Below are 21,000 nucleotides of genomic sequence, written 5' to 3'. Positions count from 1 at the left end.
TAACAAATGCTTTAAATGTATTTTTAATTGTTATTCATGTTAACAAATAACTAATGTTAATAACCGAAACCTTATTGTATTAAAGTGTTATCAGTGTTGTTTATGTACTGCCTGGTTTCACTCAATAAGACCACAAACTGGGAATGTTATTTTTCACTGACTGTAGCGGAATCTCTGAAGGAACGTCACCTGAATCACGTGACTGCAAGGTGCGTTGAGGTGGGCGTGTCCTCGCGGCTCTGTCTGGGGCTCACCTGGGTCATTCTGAACAAGCTGAGTGGTCGAACAGTGTGATTTGACCGCCGTGGACACGCGGAAAAAAGTAGACATCTCCATGGCTTCACCTCTGAAAGCGGGCTTTCACAGACTGGAGATCCAGAAAACGACATGGGATGTTCCAGACCGATACACGTCCCTCAAGCCAGTGGGCTCTGGAGCCTATGGGACAGTATGGTGAGGGGGGCTTTTATGCTTCTTCCTGAAACTGTTATGAGCCATTTGAATTAAACCTATTACATATTGACTATTCCTAATAATTTAAGCAGATCTCTACACAGTAATTTAAACAGACAGTAATGGAATTCACAATATCGAAACATAATGCATTTGATTTGTTAAAAACAATCCTGCACTACATTATTTTTATATTAATTGTGCATATGTAGAGATTTAATAATACTGTATATGAATAAATATATGCAATTTAGTTCAGTTTGATATTTATATCTATGGGCTGAGTTAACCTTAGGAAAAATAAACAGATGTTGACTCACATACTTGAGGGGCACACAAGTACCAGCACGTTTACTGATAAGACAGAAATTCCACAAATATTCCTTCAACACCAGTTGACACTATCTGAAATCATTATCTCTGTCTGTATAGAACAATTTCTCTTAGATATGCTGTTTCTGACAGATAAGAATTTTTTATGCAAAATAAATTGTAAGAATTTATACAGGTAGTTGAAAAATAACATGCAATATCAAGGTTTTACGTTAGTAATTAATATAGCCTATATGTATAATGGAAAGTGTATATTTTTAATGTTATATTCTGGTAACCTTTTTTTGTTTCTAACTATTTTAATAACATTTTCACTTAAATGGTATTCACGTAACAGTATTCTGTGTAGTTTTCCCAATTTGATTTCATAAAAATGCATATATAACCATAGGCTATAAAGAATACTTTTTAGAATATATATATATATATATATAGTATTATATGAAGGGTAGCACTTTACAATAAGGTTCTATTTGTTAACATTAATTTATGCATTAGATATCATGAACAAACAATGAACAATATATGTTTTACAGCATTTATAAATCTTTGTTAATATTAGTTTATAAAAAATACATTTGTTTATTGTTATGTCAATTCATAGTGCATTAACTAATGTTAACAAATACAACTTTTGAATTTAAAAATGTGTTAGTATATGCTGAATTTAACGTGAACTAAGATGAATAAATTCTGTAAAAGTATTGTTTATTGTTAGTTCATGTTAACTAATGTGTTAACTAAAGTTAACAAATGGAACCTTATTGTAAAGTGTTACCAGATGAAGTATAGCTTGAAGTATAGAAAATACTGTATAACAAGTAAAGAATAATTATAGTCCATCTGTAATGTTGTCAGTTAATGATTATTTGTCTTATTTCCTTATGATTCCAATTGATGACTGCATGGCAATCTACAGTTCATTTTTTTATGTTTTGAAATGCATATGTTCAACTGTTTTTGAAATGCATATGTAGGCTTCTGTTTGTTAAATGCAATTGAACTGGATGGCTCAAACAACTTCAGAAATGTTTTTTTGTTCTTCCAGACTGTAATAATTTAATCAATGGTCTCACAAATACACAATAAATGTACATGCAGATTAATGATAACTTGTGTGCAGTTCTGCAACTGACCAGAAGACTAAGGAAAAGGTGGCCATTAAGAAGCTGTACAGACCATTCCAGTCTTTGATCCATGCTAAACGTGCATACAGAGAACTCCGGCTGCTCCGTCACATCCAACATGACAATGTAAGTCTCAAATTCCCAAGACAAAGACAATGGACAGTGAAATATAGACATTATGTTGAAAATTGTAAGTTTCTGTAACATTTATATTGTGATTACTGCTATCATCCAACAGTTTTGTATCTTTTAGACCAGAGCTTTGACACTTGTTTTGTATGTAGTTTTAAAATGAAAGCTTTATAATCCTTCTGTCAATGGGAAGAGATTTGAAAAGATTTCTTGCACAAATGTGGTGAAAGCCCCTTATTTCTTCTCGAACCGGTTTTTGTGCTTAGTAAACAGCAAGCTTGACCTCACAGTGTTGTGTTTAAAATGGACTTAGGTTTAGTAATAAGAGGATCAAGAACCAGAATCAGAATCAGAATCACTTACTCAGTGTAATGTTTTATCCTCTTTTTAAACCCAAACCAGTTAGCTCATTGGGATTTCAATATATCCTTTTCATTCATTAAAATATCATTAAATAACATATTTTTTCAGTACCTGTTTAGGTCATGTTTATTATAGTGAAGTTTGCTTTAATGATTTTCTTTAAGCAAGAGCAAATAAAATAGAAAGCTAACAAAGAATCAAACAATAGTGTTGTCTAGATTGGTGAACATTAATATTTTTTTGCTTTTTCTTGTTTTTCTATTTGTGTTATGAATTATAATCAAAGGCAATGTACAGTTATTTGAAGCATTTCCTAAACTGGTAATGCAAAGAACAGCCATGATTGTGGATCTATTATTTTTTCTGTAGGTGATCTGCCTCCTCAATGTCTTCACCCCTGATTCCTCGCTGGAGAAATTTGATACTTTGTGAGTGTCGAGATGAAGAGAATGCATTCCTGTGCAAAAATCTTGCACTTGTCTTGACAGGCTGAGGTGTGCAGTGTATGCTTGCATAAATAGAGAAATTTTATCACCATTTCCACTTCAAAAAAATCTAGACCATAAAGTTAATATCAGTTTGACATTTTGGTCTATTGTCTAATTGTCTAGCTTAATATGCAGTAACATAGGTTGATTTGTGTAACATTGCTCTGGCTTCTGGCTCCACCAATGGCTTGAGCCTGCGGGGGGACTGCTTGTTTGGCAAACCTATTTTGGGGAAAAACTGTAATTATTTTTGCAATTCCATTTGGTGCCTCTAGTGGGCCAGAAATTACACAATGCAGCTTTAAATTAAGACAGATACTATTTGTACCCCTAATTAAATACTAACATACAGTAAAGGGGCAGTTACTGTGTTTATTTAGAGTTCCACAGACACCCTACTCCAACCTCCCTAACCCTAACCTTCCCTTACAAAAATAAACCATGGTTTTACTACAGTAACAATAGTATTACCATTGTATTTTGTAGTAATATCATAGTAACCACAAAATTAAAACATGGTTACTATATTAACACCATATTACTGTAGTAGTAACACCATGGTTAATTGCATTAAAACTATGATTTCTGCCAAAAAACATGGTTACTACAATATTACTATTTTTCAACTCCCCGAACGTCACAGAGAACTCACTGCGAGGAAATCAACCATTTATATTCATTTTTATTTATTATTATAAATAGCATTCAATGAAATATAAAGAGTGAAGACAGGAAACAGAATGGGAAAAAGTTGGACAAAAGACGGAATCGAAACCGGGTCATCCGCATGAAAAAGCACACCGTTGTTACACAATTTCTGTGTTTCCACAAGACTATTGGAGTGCAAATAGCCACGCTGCATGGCAGGTACTTTTTACATCGAGTGCAAATAGTCACTCCGTTAAATTTAAGCTCCATGATTGAACATAGGTTCTTAAACACTGGTATACTCCTCAGCTTAATCCACACAATCCACACAATTTCTAAACCAGGCTAACGATTAACCCACAATTTGCAACGTTTTTGCACAGCTATATGGTGATGCCATTTGTGGCTCAGGATCTTGGCCACATCATGAGGAGGAAACAATTATCCAACAAAGTCATCACGTACCTCTTCTATCAGATACTGCGAGGACTCAAGGTCTGCCTTCTTTCTGTCCCTCAAAGCTCTTTAAATTTTGACTCGCATCTCTTAATAGACTCAACTGACACACGGCACATCCAGGTCACATTAAAGCTCTTCTTACAAGTGACAATAGTGATGATATTAATAAAACTAATATTGCAGCTAATGACTAACTGATACATTTCTCATCAGTATATTCATTCTGCTGGGATCATTCATCGGGTATGTAGATTAAATCTTACCAATTTACCCAGATACAGTGAATTGGTGGAACTAAATGTATACATTCTGTTGTATTTCATGCAAACAAAGTGATAAAATGCTGCTATAATGACCCTTATTACTATTATCTCTATTGGGTATTGTTCCATAAAATCAATTCAATCCAATTAGTAGCTATGTGTTCTGTAATACTGGCATGAATCATTTTGTGCCTGAAAATGACATAATAACATAATCAAATTACTGAAATCTTTGCTGTCTGGTTTTCAGGATCTTAAACCAAGTAACCTTGCAGTGGATGAAAACTGTGAACTGAAGGTAAACACAGTGGATTTTAAGATCAAATGTTAATTCACTTCTTTCTTTCCTCATCATTCCTTCTGTACATTTTTGAATTAATTAAGAGAAAAGTATCAGGAAATGTGGTATATTTTCTCACAGTCTTTCTTTGTCAGATCCTGGACTTTGGCCTTGCAAGACACACAGAAACAGAGATGACAGGTTATGTGGTGACACGCTGGTACAGAGCCCCTGAGGTCATTTTCAACTGGATGCATTACACTCAAACAGGTGACCTTTGACCCTTGAATTCCTGACTCTGCCCAAAACATTGTGTAAAAGGTGGTTTAAAAAGTAAGAAGGTGTCTGTAATGTTGTCTCTTTTGTGGATGGGCTATATATCGTATTTATTTCTGTGCTCATTTGACACGATCTGTCAGATCTTTCGTTAGTTTATGTTAGGTCGTGTTGTCTTTTGTAACTCAGTACTGTTCTTTGTTCAGTTGATGTATGGTCTGCTGGCTGCATCCTGGCAGAGATGATAACAGGAGAGGTGCTCTTCCCAGGCAATGACAGTATCCTTTATCTCACCTTGCTTTTATAAGTCTGTCAACTAAAAAGAGTGCATTATTTGAGTGCAGAGTGCACTGTTCATACATCTAGACCTTAACTCTATGTTAAGGTATTGACCAGCTGAAGAAGATCCTGAACCTAACAGGCACACCAAACTCTATGCTGGTTCAGAAAATGCAAAGCAAAGATGTACGCATATACAACCAGACAATTCCATTATATGTTTGTTTGTTATTTATTTTGGGGACACTTGATTTTGTCTAGTCTGTCATTCACTTACTTATGTTACTGTTAATATGTGTTGACGTGTTTGCAGGCCCAGTCATATGTCCAGTCACTCCCAGTACAAAGAAAAAAGACTTTCAAAGACGTGTTTCCTGCTATAGATCGTAATGGTATGTCCACAACTCCAAAATCAGTTTCACTTTTACAACCATTTTAAACATAAAACTAATAGTCCCATGTGAAATTATTAAAGGTGCACTCAGTAATTTTTAACTCATTAAAAAAGTTGTACTCCTTAAGAAATAAATAGTAACTTTGAAACTTATGTATAAAATCATGACCACTCACATGACGGGAGGACTATAGTCATATCAGTAACTTTATAAAAGCTGTTTTATTCTACAGGGCGAGGTTCCCCTCATGGGGCGGCCATGTTTGATTCACATGACCAACCAAATACTACTCACCTAATCTCAGTAACCGCCCTGTTATTGGACACTTTCACTCTTGGATTAAATGAATCCTGCCTGAGAGTGAATAGTGAATTTCCACAATGTCATATTTTGTATTTTTTTTTTTTGTCATTAACAATTTTTATTGATTCCAAACTCAAATCAACACAAACGGCACATGAAAACACGGAATCAACTTTCATCAGTATATGCCCCCCCCCCCCCCCAACACACATCCCAGTGGTAAGACACTGAATAAGAACAGACACACATACAAGCAGACAGTCCAAAGAAAATACTCAATGACATAAAAAGACTTTAAAATGTAACCAACAAAAAAGAAAAAGAAAAAGGGTTCCACACATCAATCAATTACATACATTCAGTTCAAACTGTCTCTCTCCATTGCTCCTCCCTGGCAACCCTCTAGGAAGGCCAAATAAGTGCCCCACTTCTTGTCAAAGGCACCCAAACTGCCCAGCTGTCTATGCTACATCTTTTCAAAGGCCGCCACTCTGCCCAACGCGGTGCACCACTCATGATATGAGGGCGCACCAGCCGACTTCCATCCCCCAAGAATCACCTTCCTGCCAATCATCACGCTGGTAAGGAGCCAGTTTTTTATGTGTTTATTCCCTATGTTAATTCCCGCCCCATAACCCAAAATACAAAGTCTGGGGCAGAGTAAAGTGCTCAAGACCTCACAGACATAACTCTGAACCCTCAACCAAAACTCTTGAATATTAGTACAGAACCAAAAAACATAGGCTATGTCCCCATCCTCCAACTGGCATCGCCAGCAAGTAGGTGTGTCTTTAAGGCCAAGCCTATACAATCTAGAAGGAGTCCAATAAAAATGATGCAGAACCTTAAACTGAATGAGGCGCACCCTTGCATTCCATTCCATTTTTTTAAATCCTACCCCATTCTTCATCCTTCATTATTAAATCTAAGTCTCTCTCCCTTAACTTCTTAAAAGATGTTAAAACCCCGTCCCCTAGACACTGAATTAGCCAGGAATAGTATGCTGAAGCCTAGTGACCCTTTCCAAAAGCAGCAAGTACCATCTCAAGAGTGTCTGCCACTTTAGGGGGCTGTGTACAACACCCAAAGGTGGTACAAAGTAGATGGCGCAGCTGTAAGTACCTGAAGAATTGAAATCTGGGAATCCCAAACCGCTGCATAATATTTTCTCAACGCTCCATTTTCATACAGGTCACCCAGTGTAGCAACTCCCTTCTCAATCCATTCTGTCCAGCAGAAAGGGGTCTTGTTAATGCACAATTTAGGGTTTAACCAAATACTTGCAGCAACGTTCAGGCAAATGTCTGAATTGAACATGCGGGAAACTTTTGTCCACATGAAATGCATGTGCAAGATAACGGGTTGTGTCTTCTTGGTAGAAAGACTTTGCAATGAGCAAGGACCTCCTGTTCAATAAAGAGCCAGGAAGGAGCTCTCTCATGTGGAAGCGACCAATGCGCCAAATGTCTGAGACCAAAAACATAATAGTAAAACAAAATCTTGGGGAGACCTAACCCACCTTTCTCAATTGGCCTGTGTAACTTGTTAGAATGCATCGTAGAATGCATGCACGTTTACCATTCCAGATAAAGGATTTAGCTATACTATCAAATTGTTTAAAATAAAAGAGGGGAACTTCAATGGGGAGAGAGTGTAGTAGGTAGTTGAATTTTTATAACATTAACCTTCCCAATCGTAGAAACATTTAGTGAAGACCACCTGTCCACATCACTCGAAAACCTTTTTATTAAAGGGTCAAAATTAACTCTAACTAAATCACACAGATTTGCTAGGAATAAAATACCCAAATACTTAATGCCCTGTTTGGGCCACTGAAAGGCACCCGGCTGAAAAGCCGTTAATGGGCAGTACGCTGTCAGAGCCAAAGCTTCGGATTTAGACCAATTAACTCTTTATCCCGAGAACTTAGAAAAGGAATGATAATTCTGTGGAGGCAAGGCATAGATCTAGTAGGGTCGGAGATGAATAATAAATATCGTCTGCGTAAAGCAAAAGCTTATGCGCCATACCTCCCGCCACCACCCATGGAAAATCATTCTCCTTTCTTATCGCGGCTGCTAATGGTTCTAGGGCAAGACAGAACAATAATGGGAAAAGAGGGCAACCCGGCCGGGTGCCCCTATCTAGAGTAAAATAATTTGAAATTAATCCATTTGTTTGTACCGCCGCTACCGGGTGTCTATAAAGTAACTTAATCCATCCAATGAAAGTATTCCCGAACCTGTATATTTCCAAAATCTTAAAAATATAAAATCAAAATGCCTTTTTGGCGTCAAGTGAGATGGCAGCGACCGGAGTCTGATCATTCGCCACTGACCACATGATATTGATGAAATGCCTAATGTTATCAGAAGAGCTACAGCCCTGAATAAACCCCACCTGATCTATATGTATAAGAGATGTCTTAACTTAATCGGTTAGCCAAAATTTTTTACAATATTTTAATGTCTAGCTGGATCAGGGAGATTGGATGGTAACTCTTACACTCGCTTGGATCTTTGTCATTTTTAAGAATCAGACTGGTCCGGGCTTGTGTCATGGTTGGCGGAAGCTTTCCATTCTTTAATGATTCCGTATAAACTTCTAGCAAAAGTGGAGCCAGTTCTGTAGCATAATATCTAAAAAATTCAGCGGCAAAGCTGTCTGGCCCCAGAGCCTTGCCTGTAGTCAAGGCCTTAATGACCTCGCCAAGCTCCTCCAAGCTTATCTCAGAATCAAAGGAATTTTTTTGCTCCGTCGTCAGTTTAGGGCGTTCTAATGGTTCCATTAAGTTTCTAATATCTTCATCAGTAGATGAAGACGTGGAACTATAGAGATCAAGATAGAATTCTTTAAAAGCATTTTTAATATCAATGGCCGAGGTAAATATTTCACCACCAGCAGATTTGACTGATGGAATGGTAGAAAAGGACTCTCTCTGCTTTAAATATTTAGCCAGAGGTTTTCCTGCTTTGTCCCCCGACTCAAAGTATGACTGTCTTGCCCTAAATAGCCAAAACTACACCTTCTGCGACAAAATAGTGTTATATCTGTATTTCAATCGGGTCAATTCTCTGAGGCCATCAGACAACATTCGGCACTTCAGCTCTGCCTCTGCACTTTTAATATTCCCTTCCAACTCCACGAGTTCTCGTGCTTTGGATTTTTTGATGAATGAGACATACAGTATGATCCGACCCCTAAGAACCACCTTAAGTGCCTCCCAAGCCACGCCCACAGAGGATACTGAGGACCAGTTGATCTCCATGTAAACACTGATTTCAGCCTTTAACATTTGTTGAAATTCAGGATTTTGCAAAAGGGATACATTAAAGCACCAACTATATGATTTCTTTTTCTCCATATGTGGCAACACCTCTAAACTCACCAGGGTGTGATCTGAGACTAAGATGTTTCCAACTGAGGAATCAACAACAGATGAAATGAGGGACGATTTGGACGTTGTTTTGCCAGTTACGATTCTCAAGGTCTTCCAACGTTTCCCAGACGCACTGCAAATCGCTAGCGGGTTAGCAGCTAACTCCCTCTCTGAAGACTCCAGATAACTGATCCATTTCTCGACGTCCCCGATTCTTGTAAACAACTCAGAGAATTTAGACTCCATGGCCATAATCGATCAACGTATTACAGCAAGATCCTCCTAGTCCACTATGACTTTCGTCAGCATCACCGACATGCTGAACAGTTGACGCAGAATTTCTCCCACCGCACCGTCCAAACTGAGTCCCTGGTCTGCAGCCCTGTTAGGGGTATCAGCTTGAGCAGGTAAGTGTCTTTTAATGTCTCCAGAGCCCGAGGATTTTGAATTTTTTGACATATTGTCTTCATAAAACAGTTATGAAACAGAGTGTATCGAATCCCACCGGTTTATGACAAAATAAGAATTAAAACTAGCAAAGTGCGCAGAGCTCACTGTTCACACGTCCGACCCTCGCATGGCACCACCGAAAGCTCCCACAATGGCATCTTTAACTGAAAACTATTACTTTTAAATGATGCCGCATCCACATCACTAGGTGTCAGCGTAAGTACAACATGATATGCATACAAATTACAGAGTGCACCTTTAACTACAAGCTTTCATGATGTCCTCCTAAACTCGTATGATTTTGCATTGTTTCTAAATCAGGAAATGTCGCCCTCTGATGGTAGACTACTGTATAAGATCACTGTTATTAAAGGTGCACTCATTAATTTTTTTATGCATGTTGTCGTGGACTTACACTGACACCTAGGGGCCTGGATGCAGCATCAGTCAAATGCAACAGTTTTCAGCTACAGACACCATTCCAGAAATTCACTATTCCCAGTCAGCCATGATTAAATTAATATACACTGGCAGCCAAAAGTTTGGAATAATGTACAGATTTTTCTCTTATGAAAAGAAATTGGTACCTGGATCAGTATCGGATCCGATACTGACGTTTTTAAATGGATCAGGTATCGGTCCGACGAGCCCGATTCAAATCCGATACTGTGTGTTAGTCATGTTCGTTACTGTCAAGCTCAGAAAATGATATTAGAACCATTAAAACACAATTACAGTAGTTCATATGACTCATGCATTTTATTCATAGCCACTTGAAGACGTGCAATAGCTCTGTGAATCACAAAAGGCTATGGCGCTGCTCTGTTTACACACACGCGCGCCTATTTTTAGCCTTCACACGGTGCGCAATATTTGAGCGCTACTCATGCAGGACTTCCTGGAAAGTTTAGAATGTCAAAATAAAGGGGTTCACGTGATGCCATGCGAGAGACAGACGTGTGAGACACGAGCTCTGCGAACTTTGCTAGTTTTTTAATTATTTTCATGTTGTGATCCGGTGAGATTCGATACACCCAGTTACATACTTGTTCCTTGAGGTAAATATGGCAAAGAAGTCAAAATTCTCAGAGTCTGGAGACATTAAAAGACACTTACGTGTTCAAGCTGAGGCCTCTGACGGGACTGCGAGCTGGGGACTCGATTTGGACGGCACGTCGGGAGAAGATATTCAGCATCAGTTGTCCAACATGTCGGTGATGTTGACGAAGGTTCTTGCTGACTTGGAGGATCTCACTGTAATACGTCGTTCGATTACGGCGATGGAAACAAAATTCTCTGAGTTGTTTACAAGAGTGACAGAAGTTGAAAAATTAATCGATTATCTTGAGTCATTGGAAAGGGAATTATCCGCTAATCCGCCTGTGTCCAAAACAGATTTGGAATTAATTTCTGAAAAACTGGAATATTTTGAAAATATGAGCCGAAGGAATAACATACGAATTGTTGGAATTCCTGAGCATGAAGAGGGCAGAGATATGGTGAAATTCCTGGACGAGTTTTTCCCGAGTCTGCTCGACATAACAGGCTACAAGCTGGAAATCGATTGAGCTCACATAGTCCCTGCTCGCAGATCTGCTGAGGGAGATAGGCCCCGACCGTTTCTGGTAAGATTTCTGAAATCATCCGATAAAGATCTCCTGTTGCGCCAGGCGAGGAGTATAGGGAAGCTTTCTTGGAAGAACCATAATATTTTCTTGTTCCCGGACTTTGCGAATTCCACAAGAGAGAAAGCGATCGGTTCAAGGAATGTAAGAAACTCTTGCACCAACAGAACATCGCCTTTGCAGTGATGTTCCTGGCCAAACTGAGAATAGAAACGAAGAATGGTTGCAAAGTATTTACTTGTCCAAAACAGGCACTTTCCTTTATAAATACATTGGAGTAAGCCATTTGATGTTTCTTATATTGGTGGACTGACTCACGGTTCAGGGACTCTATTATCTGAGGAAGCTGGGTACCATTTTTGTTTCTTTTTGTGTTGACTCTGCCTAGCGGCTGGAGTTTGTTTTATGGCATGAATCCATGAAACATTTGCATTGACTGAAGATTTTTTTCCTGGCCAGATCGAGAATGGACACTTTGGATGACCACAAAATATCTATATGCTCACATAGAGGACGTCTTTTATAAAGTTGACGGGCTGAGTAAGTTATGGTGTTTTTTTGTTTTTTTTGCGCGCCTCCGAGTTAGATTGGCTCTTGATCATCCGAGGAACCGGGATGCCGGTTTTGTTTTTCGTGCTGGCTCTGCCTAATGGCTGGAGCTTGTTTTGTGGAATTACACAACTTCGGGACAGTTGTGGTTAAATATGTTTGTTCTTTGTGCTTATGCCTCCTAGTAGAATGATTACCTCATCTGCAGCACTCATAACAGCTGGCTTACTGATCATTTGTTTGTCTGTCTGAGGAAACTGAACAGCTTTATATCAGCTGGAGTTTATTTTGTGGAGGAACACACCTTCGAGACTTTTTGTGAATGAATCTACATGTTTTTTCTGTTATTCTGCCTGTTGGCTGGGGTCTGTTTTACAAAGTATTTTCTGTTATGTAATTGTGCCTCACAAAATTTGTGCAGAGGCTCCGGACTTGAATAATCCGACGGCAAAGTTGTCGCGGGGGTTCTCGTTGACGTACATGGACTCTTTGAGTTTAGAGGGATTGATGCCGGTTGGCGCTGTCATGTGCTGGGTTAATGTGCGCGTTTTTCTTTTTTCTGTTTGTTTTTTCAGGGGGAAGTTCGGGGTTTGATTGCTGCATTAATGGGGAATGTGGTCTGTGTAATCTTGTTTCTGACACACTTATTTTTTAAATTTTTTTATTATATCAATATGTCAAATGTTAATATGAGTGGATTGTCTCTCTCCACATGGAATGTAAATGGGTTGGGGCACCCTATAAAAAGAAGGAAGGTTATTTCTGTTCTTAAGCGCAAGAAATATTATATAGTGTTTCTTCAAGAAATGCCTCTCTCCCCACAGGAAGCTGAATAATTTGGGGTGGACATGTTTTCTTTAGTGCTGGCTCAAGTAAGAGTAGGGGAGTCATATTGATTAATAAACATCTACAATTCAAATTGAGACTAAATCTTGAGACTTATCTTCAGACTAAAGATAAATTAGGAAGAGTCATTGTTTTAGGAGAAATTCAGGGGCAAAGGTTGATTTTGGCTAATATTTACGCACCTAACGTTGATGATCAGGGCTTTTTTATAGATCTTGAAGGGATGTTGCAAGCTGCTGGCATCTCTCATGATACAATATTGGGAGGAGACTTTAATCTTTTGATGGACTCAGTCCTTGATCATTGTGAAGCAAAAGTGTGTAAGCCCCCTAGAGCAACATTGACACTTCACAAGATCTGTAAAAATCTTGGTCTTGTAGATATCTAGCGACTTTTGAACCCATGTGGTAGGGATTATACATTTTTTTCATCAGTTCATTAGATTTACTCTAGAATAGATTTTTTTTTTATACATCTAAGTCCCTCATTTCATCTGTTGTTGACTGCTCAATTGGAAATATCTTAGTCTCAGATCATGCCCTGGTGAAATTAGAGATATTGCCACATATAGAGAAAAGGAAATCATATAGTTGGTGCTTTAATGTATCCCTTTTGCAAAATCCTGATTTCCAACAAATGTTAAAGACTGAAATCAATGTTTATATGGAGACCAACTGGTCCTCAGTATCCTCTGTGGGCATGGCTTGGGAGGCACTTAAGGCGGTTCTTAGGGGTCGAATCATACATTATGCCTCATTTATCAAAAAATCCAAAGCACGAGAACTTGTGGAGTTGGAAGGAAATATTAAAAGTGCCGAGGCAGAGCTGAAGCAGCGTATCTAATGGTCTCAGAGAATTGACCCGATTGAAAAACAGGTGTAATACTATTTTGTCGCAGAAAGTGGAGTTTTGGTTGTTCAGGGCAAGACAGTCATACTTTGAGTCAGGGGACAAAGCAGGGAAGCTTTTGGCTAGATATATAAAGCAGAGAGTGTCTTTTTCTACCATTCCCTCAGTGAAATCTGCTGGTGGTGAAATATTTACCTCAGCCATTGATATTAATAATGCTTTTAAAGAATTCTATCTTGATCTCTATAGTTCCTTGTCTTCGTCTACTGATGAAGATATTAGAAACTTTGTGGAACCATTAGAACTCCCTAAACTGACAAATGAGCAAAAAAACTCTCTTGATTCTGAGATAACCCTGGAGGAACTTGACGAGGTAATCAAGTCCTTACCTACAGGCATGGCTCCGGGGCCAGATGGTTTTGCTGCTGAATTTTTTAGATCTTATGCTACAGAACTGGCTCCACTTTTGTTAGAAGTTTATACTGAATCATTAAAGAATGGAAAGCTTCCACCAACCATGACACAAGCCTGGATCAGTCTGATTCTTAAAAAGGACAAATATCCAAGCGAGTGTAAAAGTTACCATCCGATCTCCCTGATCCAACTAGAAAATTTTGGCTAACCGATTAAGTGAAGTTATGACATCTCCTATACATATAGATCAGGTGGGGTTTATTCAGGGTCGTAGCTCTTCTGATAATATTAGGCGTTTCATCAATATCATGTGGTCGGTGGCGAATGATCAGACTCCGGTAGCTGCCATCTCACTTGACGCCGAAAAGGCATTTGATATGGTAGAATGGGATTATCTTTTTAAGATTTTGGAAATATACGGGTTTGGGAGTCCGTTTTTTGGCAGGATCAAGTTACTTTATAGACACCCAGTAGCAGCGGTACAAACAAATGGATTAATTTCAGATTATTTTACTCTGGATAGGGGCACCAGGCAGGGTTGCCCTCTTTCCCCATTATTGTTCTGTCTTGCCATGGACCCATTATCAGCCACGATAAGAAAGGAGGATGATTTTCCAGGGGTGCTGGCGGGAGGTGTGGCGCATAAGCTTCTGCTTTATGCAGATGATATTTTATTATTCATCTCTGACCCCACTAGATCTATGCCTTGCCTCCACAAAATTATTAATTCCTTTTCCAAGTTCTCAGGATACAGAGTCAACTGGTCTAATCTGAAGCTTTGGCTTTGACAGCATACTGTCCAGTAACGGCCTTCCAGCCATGCGCCTTCCAGTGGCCCAAACAGGGCATTAAGTATTTGGGCATTTTATTCCCAACAAATTTGTCTGATTTAGTCAGAGTTAATTTTGACCCTTTAATAAAAAGGTTTTCGAGCGATGTAGACAGGTGGGCTTCATTACATTTATCGATGATTGGGAAGGTTAATGTTATTAAAATGAACTGTATTCCAAAATGTAACTACTTGCTATAGTCTCTCCCGGTAGATGTCCCCCTCTCTTATTTCAAGCAATTTGATAGCATAGCGAAGTCTTTCATTTGGAGTGGTAAGCGCCCCAGACTACATTTCAATAAATTACATATGCCGATTGACAAAGGTTTGCTAGGCCTACCCAAGATTTTGTTTTATTATTATGCATTCGGTCTCAGACATTTGGCTCATTGGTCGCTTCCACCTAAAAGAGCCCCTCCCTGGTTCTGCATTGAACAAGAACTTCTTGCCCCTATTTTGCCATTGCACAGCCTTTCCATCAAACTAAAGAAAAGTGTCCATAGTGTTTAATTCAGATATTTACCTAAATGTTGCCTCGAGCCTATGGCTAAACCCCAAACTATGCATTAATAAGTCCCCATTTTGTTGGTCAGAGTGGATTGTGAGGGGGGTTAATTCACTCAGTGATCTTTATGAGAGCGGTGTGATGAGATCCTTTGAAAATCTGGTTCAATATTTTGGGATCCCCAGATATTTTTTAGGTATCTTCAGTTACGCCATTTGCTCTGTACTATTTTTGGGAATAGCATACACCTCCCTAAAGCAGCAGATACTCTAGGAGAGGTGATTTCTGCTTTTGGAAAGGGCCATGAGGCATCAGTGTATTACTCTTTATTAATTCAGCATCTGGGGGACAGAGTCTCAACCACTCTCAAGAGATTATGGGAGAAAGATTTAAACCTGGAATTGGAGAAGAGAGAATGGGCTAGGATTTTAAAAAACATAAAAACTGCATCGAGAGTTGCAAGGGTGTGCCTTATACAATTCAAGATTTTACATCGGTTCTATTGGACCCCCTCTAAATTGTATAGGTTTGGTCTTAAAGACACACCCACCTGCTGGCAATGCCAATTAGAGGAAGGAGACATGGCTCATGTTTTTTGGTGGTGCGCTGAGATTCAGGAATTTTGGTTGAAGGTACAGAGTGTTCTGTGTGACATGTTGGGCATTCGGATTTCATTTTGCCCCAGACTCTGTGTTTTGGGTGATGGGGCGGTCATCAACGTAGGTGATAAATACATAAACAATTGGGTCCTCACCAGTGCGATGATAGGCAGGCAGATTTTTTTAAGGGGTAGGAAGTCGGTGGGAGCACCCTCAATTCGGGAGTGGTGCGAGGAGATGGGAAGGGTGGCAGCCTTCGAAGAGGTAACATGTAGAAGGCTGGTGATATGAGATTCTTTTATTGGGAAATGGGGTAGATATTTGACGTTTCTGGGGGGTTCTTGCAGTGGGTCTGTGGAGAGAGAGGTATAGTTTAGAGTTGTATGTTTATTATAGGTGTATGTGTGTATATATACATATATATGTGTGTGTGTATATGTATGTATGTGTGTATATATGTATATGTGTATATATGTATATGTTTATGTATGTGTATTTATATGTATGCATATATATATATATATATATATATATGTGTGTGTGTGTGTGTGTGTGTGTATATATATATATTATTTTATTCTCTGTAAATGTGTGTACTTATGTAAGACCACTGGGATGTTCGTTTGGGGTCAGGTGGGGTTCTTGATTGGGGAGGGGAAGTAGTGGGAGTTAATGTTGAATCATTGTATATATGTTTTGTTTTTCTTTGTTTTGAAAATTAATAAAAATGTTAATCACAAAAAAGAATGTCAAAATAAAAGCTTGAGGGTTTAAAAGTTAAAGGAGTCACGGAGAGACTCACGGAGGCAGAGATATGAACTCAGTAGCAGGGTTTATTGAACAGATGATTGAAACAGTGATGTAAACATTGTGAGTAAATCCAGTTGAACAGACTTGCAAACAGCAGGTGAGTAATATCCAGACAGGGTATAGACACGATGAACAACTCACAACAGTCTTATGATACTTGCAGGCAATAATGAAGATACATGTATGTTTGACATAGTAGAAAGGTCTGAAGTCTCAGAGATACTATCAATGAGAACAGACAAAGTGTGTGTGTGTGTGAAAGCGGGGGTATATATGCAATCCTTGATTGACCACTAATGATATGCAGGTGCATGTAATCAGAACTCAGGGGAGAGTGAGAGCTGTGACTGCAGTGAGGAAGAAAGAGAGAGAGAGAGACCGGTGGATCTGTGACAAAAGGTGCATGACTGAGATATATTACTATATATTACTATTATAATATATTATTATTATTATCATTTGTTTACAAATGATAATAATATTTAAGTTGAATGGGTTCCAAAAAATAACTGTGTGAATGAAAAGTGAGCTGATTTCTTACAACTAAATTGAACAAAAAAGAGATCTGAATCCTTTAAAGTCCAGAAAAAAAAGTCTTCTTTTCTACTGATGACTTATACTAGATTTACTGTTAATTGTTCTGCTACATTATCCAGTATACTAGTTAACATTAAAGTTTTTCTTAATAAGCTATTACATTTATATTGAAATAATGTGTAGTTAGAGGTTTGTGTTTCTTTACATATAAAAGAGTACTCCCAATTAGTTCCACACAATAATGTAAAGATATTCTAAACTGATTATGCAAAAAAAACAACAACACTGGTATCGGATCGGGATCGGTATCGGCCGATACTGAGATTTCCGATATTGGAATTGGATCGGAAGAGAAAAAGTGGTATCGGTGCATCCCTACTTGTATTCACCAAGGTGGCATTCAACTGATCACAATTTATAGTCAGGACATTAATAATGTGAAATATTACTATTACAATACAAAAAAAAATCCTCCACGTGCAGCAATGACAGCTTTGCAGACCCTTGGCATTCTAGCTGTCAGTTTGTCCAGATACTCAGGTGACATTTCACCCCACACTTCCTGTAGCACTTGCCATAGATGTGGCTTTCTTGTCGGGCACTTCTCACGTGCCTTACAGTCTAGCTGATCCCACAAAAGCTCAATGGGGTTAAGATCCATAACCCTCTTTTCCAATTATCTGTTGTCCAATGTTTGTTTCTTTGCCCACTCTAACCTTTTCTTTTTGTTTTTCTGTTTCAAAAGTGGCTTTTTCTTTGCAATTCTTCCCATAAGGCCTGGACCCCTGAATCTTCTCTTTACTGTTGTACATGAAACTGGTGTTGAGCGGGTAGAATTCAATGAAGCTGTCAGCTGAGGACATGTGAGGCGTCTATTTCTCAAACTAGAGACTCTGATGAACTTATCCTCTTGTTTAGTTGTACATCTGGTCTTCCACATCTCTTTCTGTCCTTGTTAGAGCCAAGTCTTTAAAGACTGTAGTGTACACATTTGTATGAAATCTTCAGTATTTCAGCAATTTCAAGCTTTGTATATCATTCATTCCTCAAAACAATAATTGACTGACGAGTATCTCGAGAAAGCTAATTTCTAATTTCTTACCTAATATTGACCTTAAGACATGCCAATCTATTGCATACTGTGGCAACTCAAAAACAAACACAAAGACAATGTTAATCTTCATTTAACGAACCAAATAGCTTTCAACTTTGATATAATGGCAAGTGATTTTCTAGAACCAAATTAGCAATTTAGCATGATTACTCGAGGATAAGGTGTTGGTGATGGCTGATGGAAATGGGCCTGTCTAGATTTGATCAAAAATTACTTTTTTCAAATAGGGATGGTCCTGTTTTTTTTTTTTACATCAGTAATGTCCTGACTATACTTTGTGATCAGTTGAATGCCACTTTGGTGAATTAAAGTACCAATTTCCTTCCGAAACAGCAAAATATGTTCATTATTCCAAACTTTTGGCCGCAAGTGTATGAGAGAATATGTTCAGTAACAGGGCGGCTACTGAGATTAAGTAAGTAGTATTCAGTTGGTCATGTGATCCCAGTATGGCAGCTTCCATAGCAGTTTTTATAAGGTTACTGATATGACTGAAGTCCTTGTCTAATGTGGTCATGATTTTATACATATGTTTCAAAATTACTATTCTTTTCTTAAGGAGTACACATTTTTTTATTATTATTTTTTTAAGTATTACTGGCTGCAACTTTAAAAGATGCTATATGTGCTCTACACAGCAGAGATGCATACATTTGACATTAGCACTACATTTTCACCAGTCTCAAACTCTAGCTCAGCACTGATGTAAATATGTTGCCTCCACAGCGATCGATCTGCTAGAAGACATGCTGGTTTTGGACCCGGAGGTCCGACTTACGGCAAAGGATGGCCTATCACACCCATATCTCTCTGAGTTCCATGACCCTGAAAATGAGCCTGTGTCACCTCCATACGATGATTCTTTTGAAAGTCTAGAGCTGGCCGTCAGTGAATGGAAGAGTGAGAGCACACACACATACACATACACAATGTAGAGCTCCTTCTTATCCATACATTTGAAAAGTCTTCTGTCCCCTGGAGCATTGATAGCAGGTGCCGCCCTACTCTGTTTAGTCAGCACTGAAACTTTTCTAAATTCTTAAGCGAGTCTTGACATAATTCTGGATTAATGCTGCTCTGCCCTTTATGTCTCACAGGCCTTATCCACATGGAGATCATGACATTTGACCCAGACAACCCCAGAGTGACTGCAATGTAACACCTCATCACTTTGGAAGAGCAACACTCCAAAGATTTACACACACTGTTTGAACTATTGACTTTTCAAGTTAAACAATGTTAGGTAGCTACTGTATCTTTTAAAGCCAATAATTACTGACCATTTCAAAGTGTGTGAAATAAATTTGAAAGCATTTTAATACATTTTAAGTATTTTAAGATAAAAGTGTACTTAGGAGAGATACTGTAAAAGCATGAAAAATAAATGTGATTTGCGTGTGTGTGTGTGTGTGTGTGTGTGTGTCTTCGTCCTTCCTCAGTATTGATTTAATTAAGAAATAAGATCCTTATTATGTTTCATTTATATTATATAGTAAAGGTTTTATAGAAGCAATAAGGCATTTGAGGCCAGTGCTATATTATAACAACAGCTAAAGGGTGTTAAATACCTTATTCACAGTAGCAGAATCTTTGATTTTTTTTCCGTAAAAAATCGTGAATTTTGACATGAATGAAAACGAGACTGTGAGGAATAGACCAGAACCCTTCTAATATGGTACCTACAAACTTAGCCTAAAATAGCATAATGCGGCGCTCCCATGGGCCGTTTTTTTTATTTATTTTTTTATGGATATCTATGGAGGAGATGCTTCAGTGTGCTGAATAAACTGCTTTTGTGAGGAAACGGCTAAATCACTTAATGAATTAACTGCCTTTCAGCTAATCTTAAACATGTTTTACACTAAACAATGCTTTTGGAATGAACTATGTGTGGCGTTTTCTACGATAAATTGATATTTTAGAGAAGAAAAGTCAAGGACGATTTTGCGACAGGTAGGTGTCACTTTACGGCTCTCCCCAATCATTTACATGGTATCCGCAAACGGTGACTTATTGTCGTAACGCTAGTTGACCGTTAAGGCCCAAACTACGTAAGTAGGTGAACGCAGACGCATCTTGCTGTGAAAGCTCGATTTCACGCGTCGTTGCATTGTGAAATGTGTCAGAGTGCATAACCTAACGCAAGTACGCGCTGTATTCTCAGCATTGCCGCAAGGGGCGCTACAGTGGATTTTCTTTTTTAGAAACTAGTGTAACACTATATTTTCAGTTCTTGTAATAAGATCACACTTACTGACTCTCAATTAAGTTAATTACTTTCAAGTACATTACTTGAGTAACACATTTCTTAAAGAATTGAGTAGGCCTATACTATAATTAAAATATGAATTCAAAGAACAATGAACAAAGAGTAAATTTAGACATAATTTTGAATAGGTTGAGTGAAAAAACATAAATGTTTCTGTGAAATGTGTTTAGATAGTAACTTAAAAGTAAAGTATTTAATAATGTGATTACTTTTTATTTATTTATTTATTTTTATGATGAGTAAATATCATATTCATAAAACCCAATCCTAAAATTTGGGCAAAGGACTTTTGTTGTTTTTTTTACTTCAGAGTAGCGCCATATTTGATTTTTGACAGGAATGAAAATGAAGCGGTGAGGAACAAGGTGAGGAACAGTCCCAAGTAGGTTTTGCTGCAGTTTTACCATTAGGGGGCAGTATTGTTCT

The 21,000-nt window shown here is 38.2% G+C and overlaps 1 protein-coding gene across 3 annotated transcripts; it reads left to right on the top strand.

The window, feature by feature from the left end:
- The first annotated feature begins 224 nt into the window (after positions 1 to 224).
- On the top strand, positions 225 to 19,705 carry LOC127419114 (mitogen-activated protein kinase 14A-like). Of its 3 annotated transcripts, none has more exons than XM_051660251.1 (12): positions 225 to 453; positions 1,910 to 2,039; positions 2,778 to 2,836; positions 3,928 to 4,039; positions 4,217 to 4,246; positions 4,517 to 4,564; positions 4,702 to 4,816; positions 5,029 to 5,100; positions 5,208 to 5,287; positions 5,415 to 5,493; positions 16,962 to 17,053; positions 19,032 to 19,162. In XM_051660251.1, exons 1-11 carry the CDS (start codon positions 335 to 337, stop codon positions 17,045 to 17,047), a joined length of 930 nt encoding a protein of 309 aa, XP_051516211.1. In that variant the 5' UTR covers positions 225 to 334; the 3' UTR covers positions 17,048 to 17,053; positions 19,032 to 19,162. The 3 variants fall into 3 exon arrangements, with proteins under 3 accessions (XP_051516211.1, XP_051516209.1, XP_051516210.1); XM_051660249.1 differs by lacking the exon at positions 16,962 to 17,053 and adding an exon at positions 19,403 to 19,705 and having other exon boundaries at positions 229 to 453; positions 19,032 to 19,205; XM_051660250.1 differs by lacking the exons at positions 4,217 to 4,246; positions 16,962 to 17,053 and adding an exon at positions 19,403 to 19,705 and having other exon boundaries at positions 229 to 453; positions 19,032 to 19,205.
- The last annotated feature ends 1,295 nt before the right edge of the window (positions 19,706 to 21,000 follow it).

The sequence above is a fragment of the Myxocyprinus asiaticus genome, chromosome 28 (genome assembly GCF_019703515.2).
Source record: "Myxocyprinus asiaticus isolate MX2 ecotype Aquarium Trade chromosome 28, UBuf_Myxa_2, whole genome shotgun sequence".
In the NCBI taxonomy this organism is placed as follows: Eukaryota; Metazoa; Chordata; class Actinopteri; order Cypriniformes; family Catostomidae; genus Myxocyprinus; species Myxocyprinus asiaticus.
This window is presented reverse-complemented; position numbering and strand designations above follow the sequence as displayed.

What these genes read in the sequence shown, in the direction of transcription:
- LOC127419114 (XM_051660249.1), top strand. Translation starts at nt 335, where the DNA reads ATGGCTTCACCTCTGAAAGCGGGCTTTCACAGACTGGAGATCCAGAAA. An exon ending in CTGCTGGGATCATTCATCGG is followed by an intron (nt 4,247 to 4,516) that starts GTATGTAGATTA and finishes TCTGGTTTTCAG; the next exon opens with GATCTTAAACCAAGTAACCT. An exon ending in TCCTGCTATAGATCGTAATG is followed by an intron (nt 5,494 to 19,031) that starts GTATGTCCACAA and finishes TTGCCTCCACAG; the next exon opens with CGATCGATCTGCTAGAAGAC.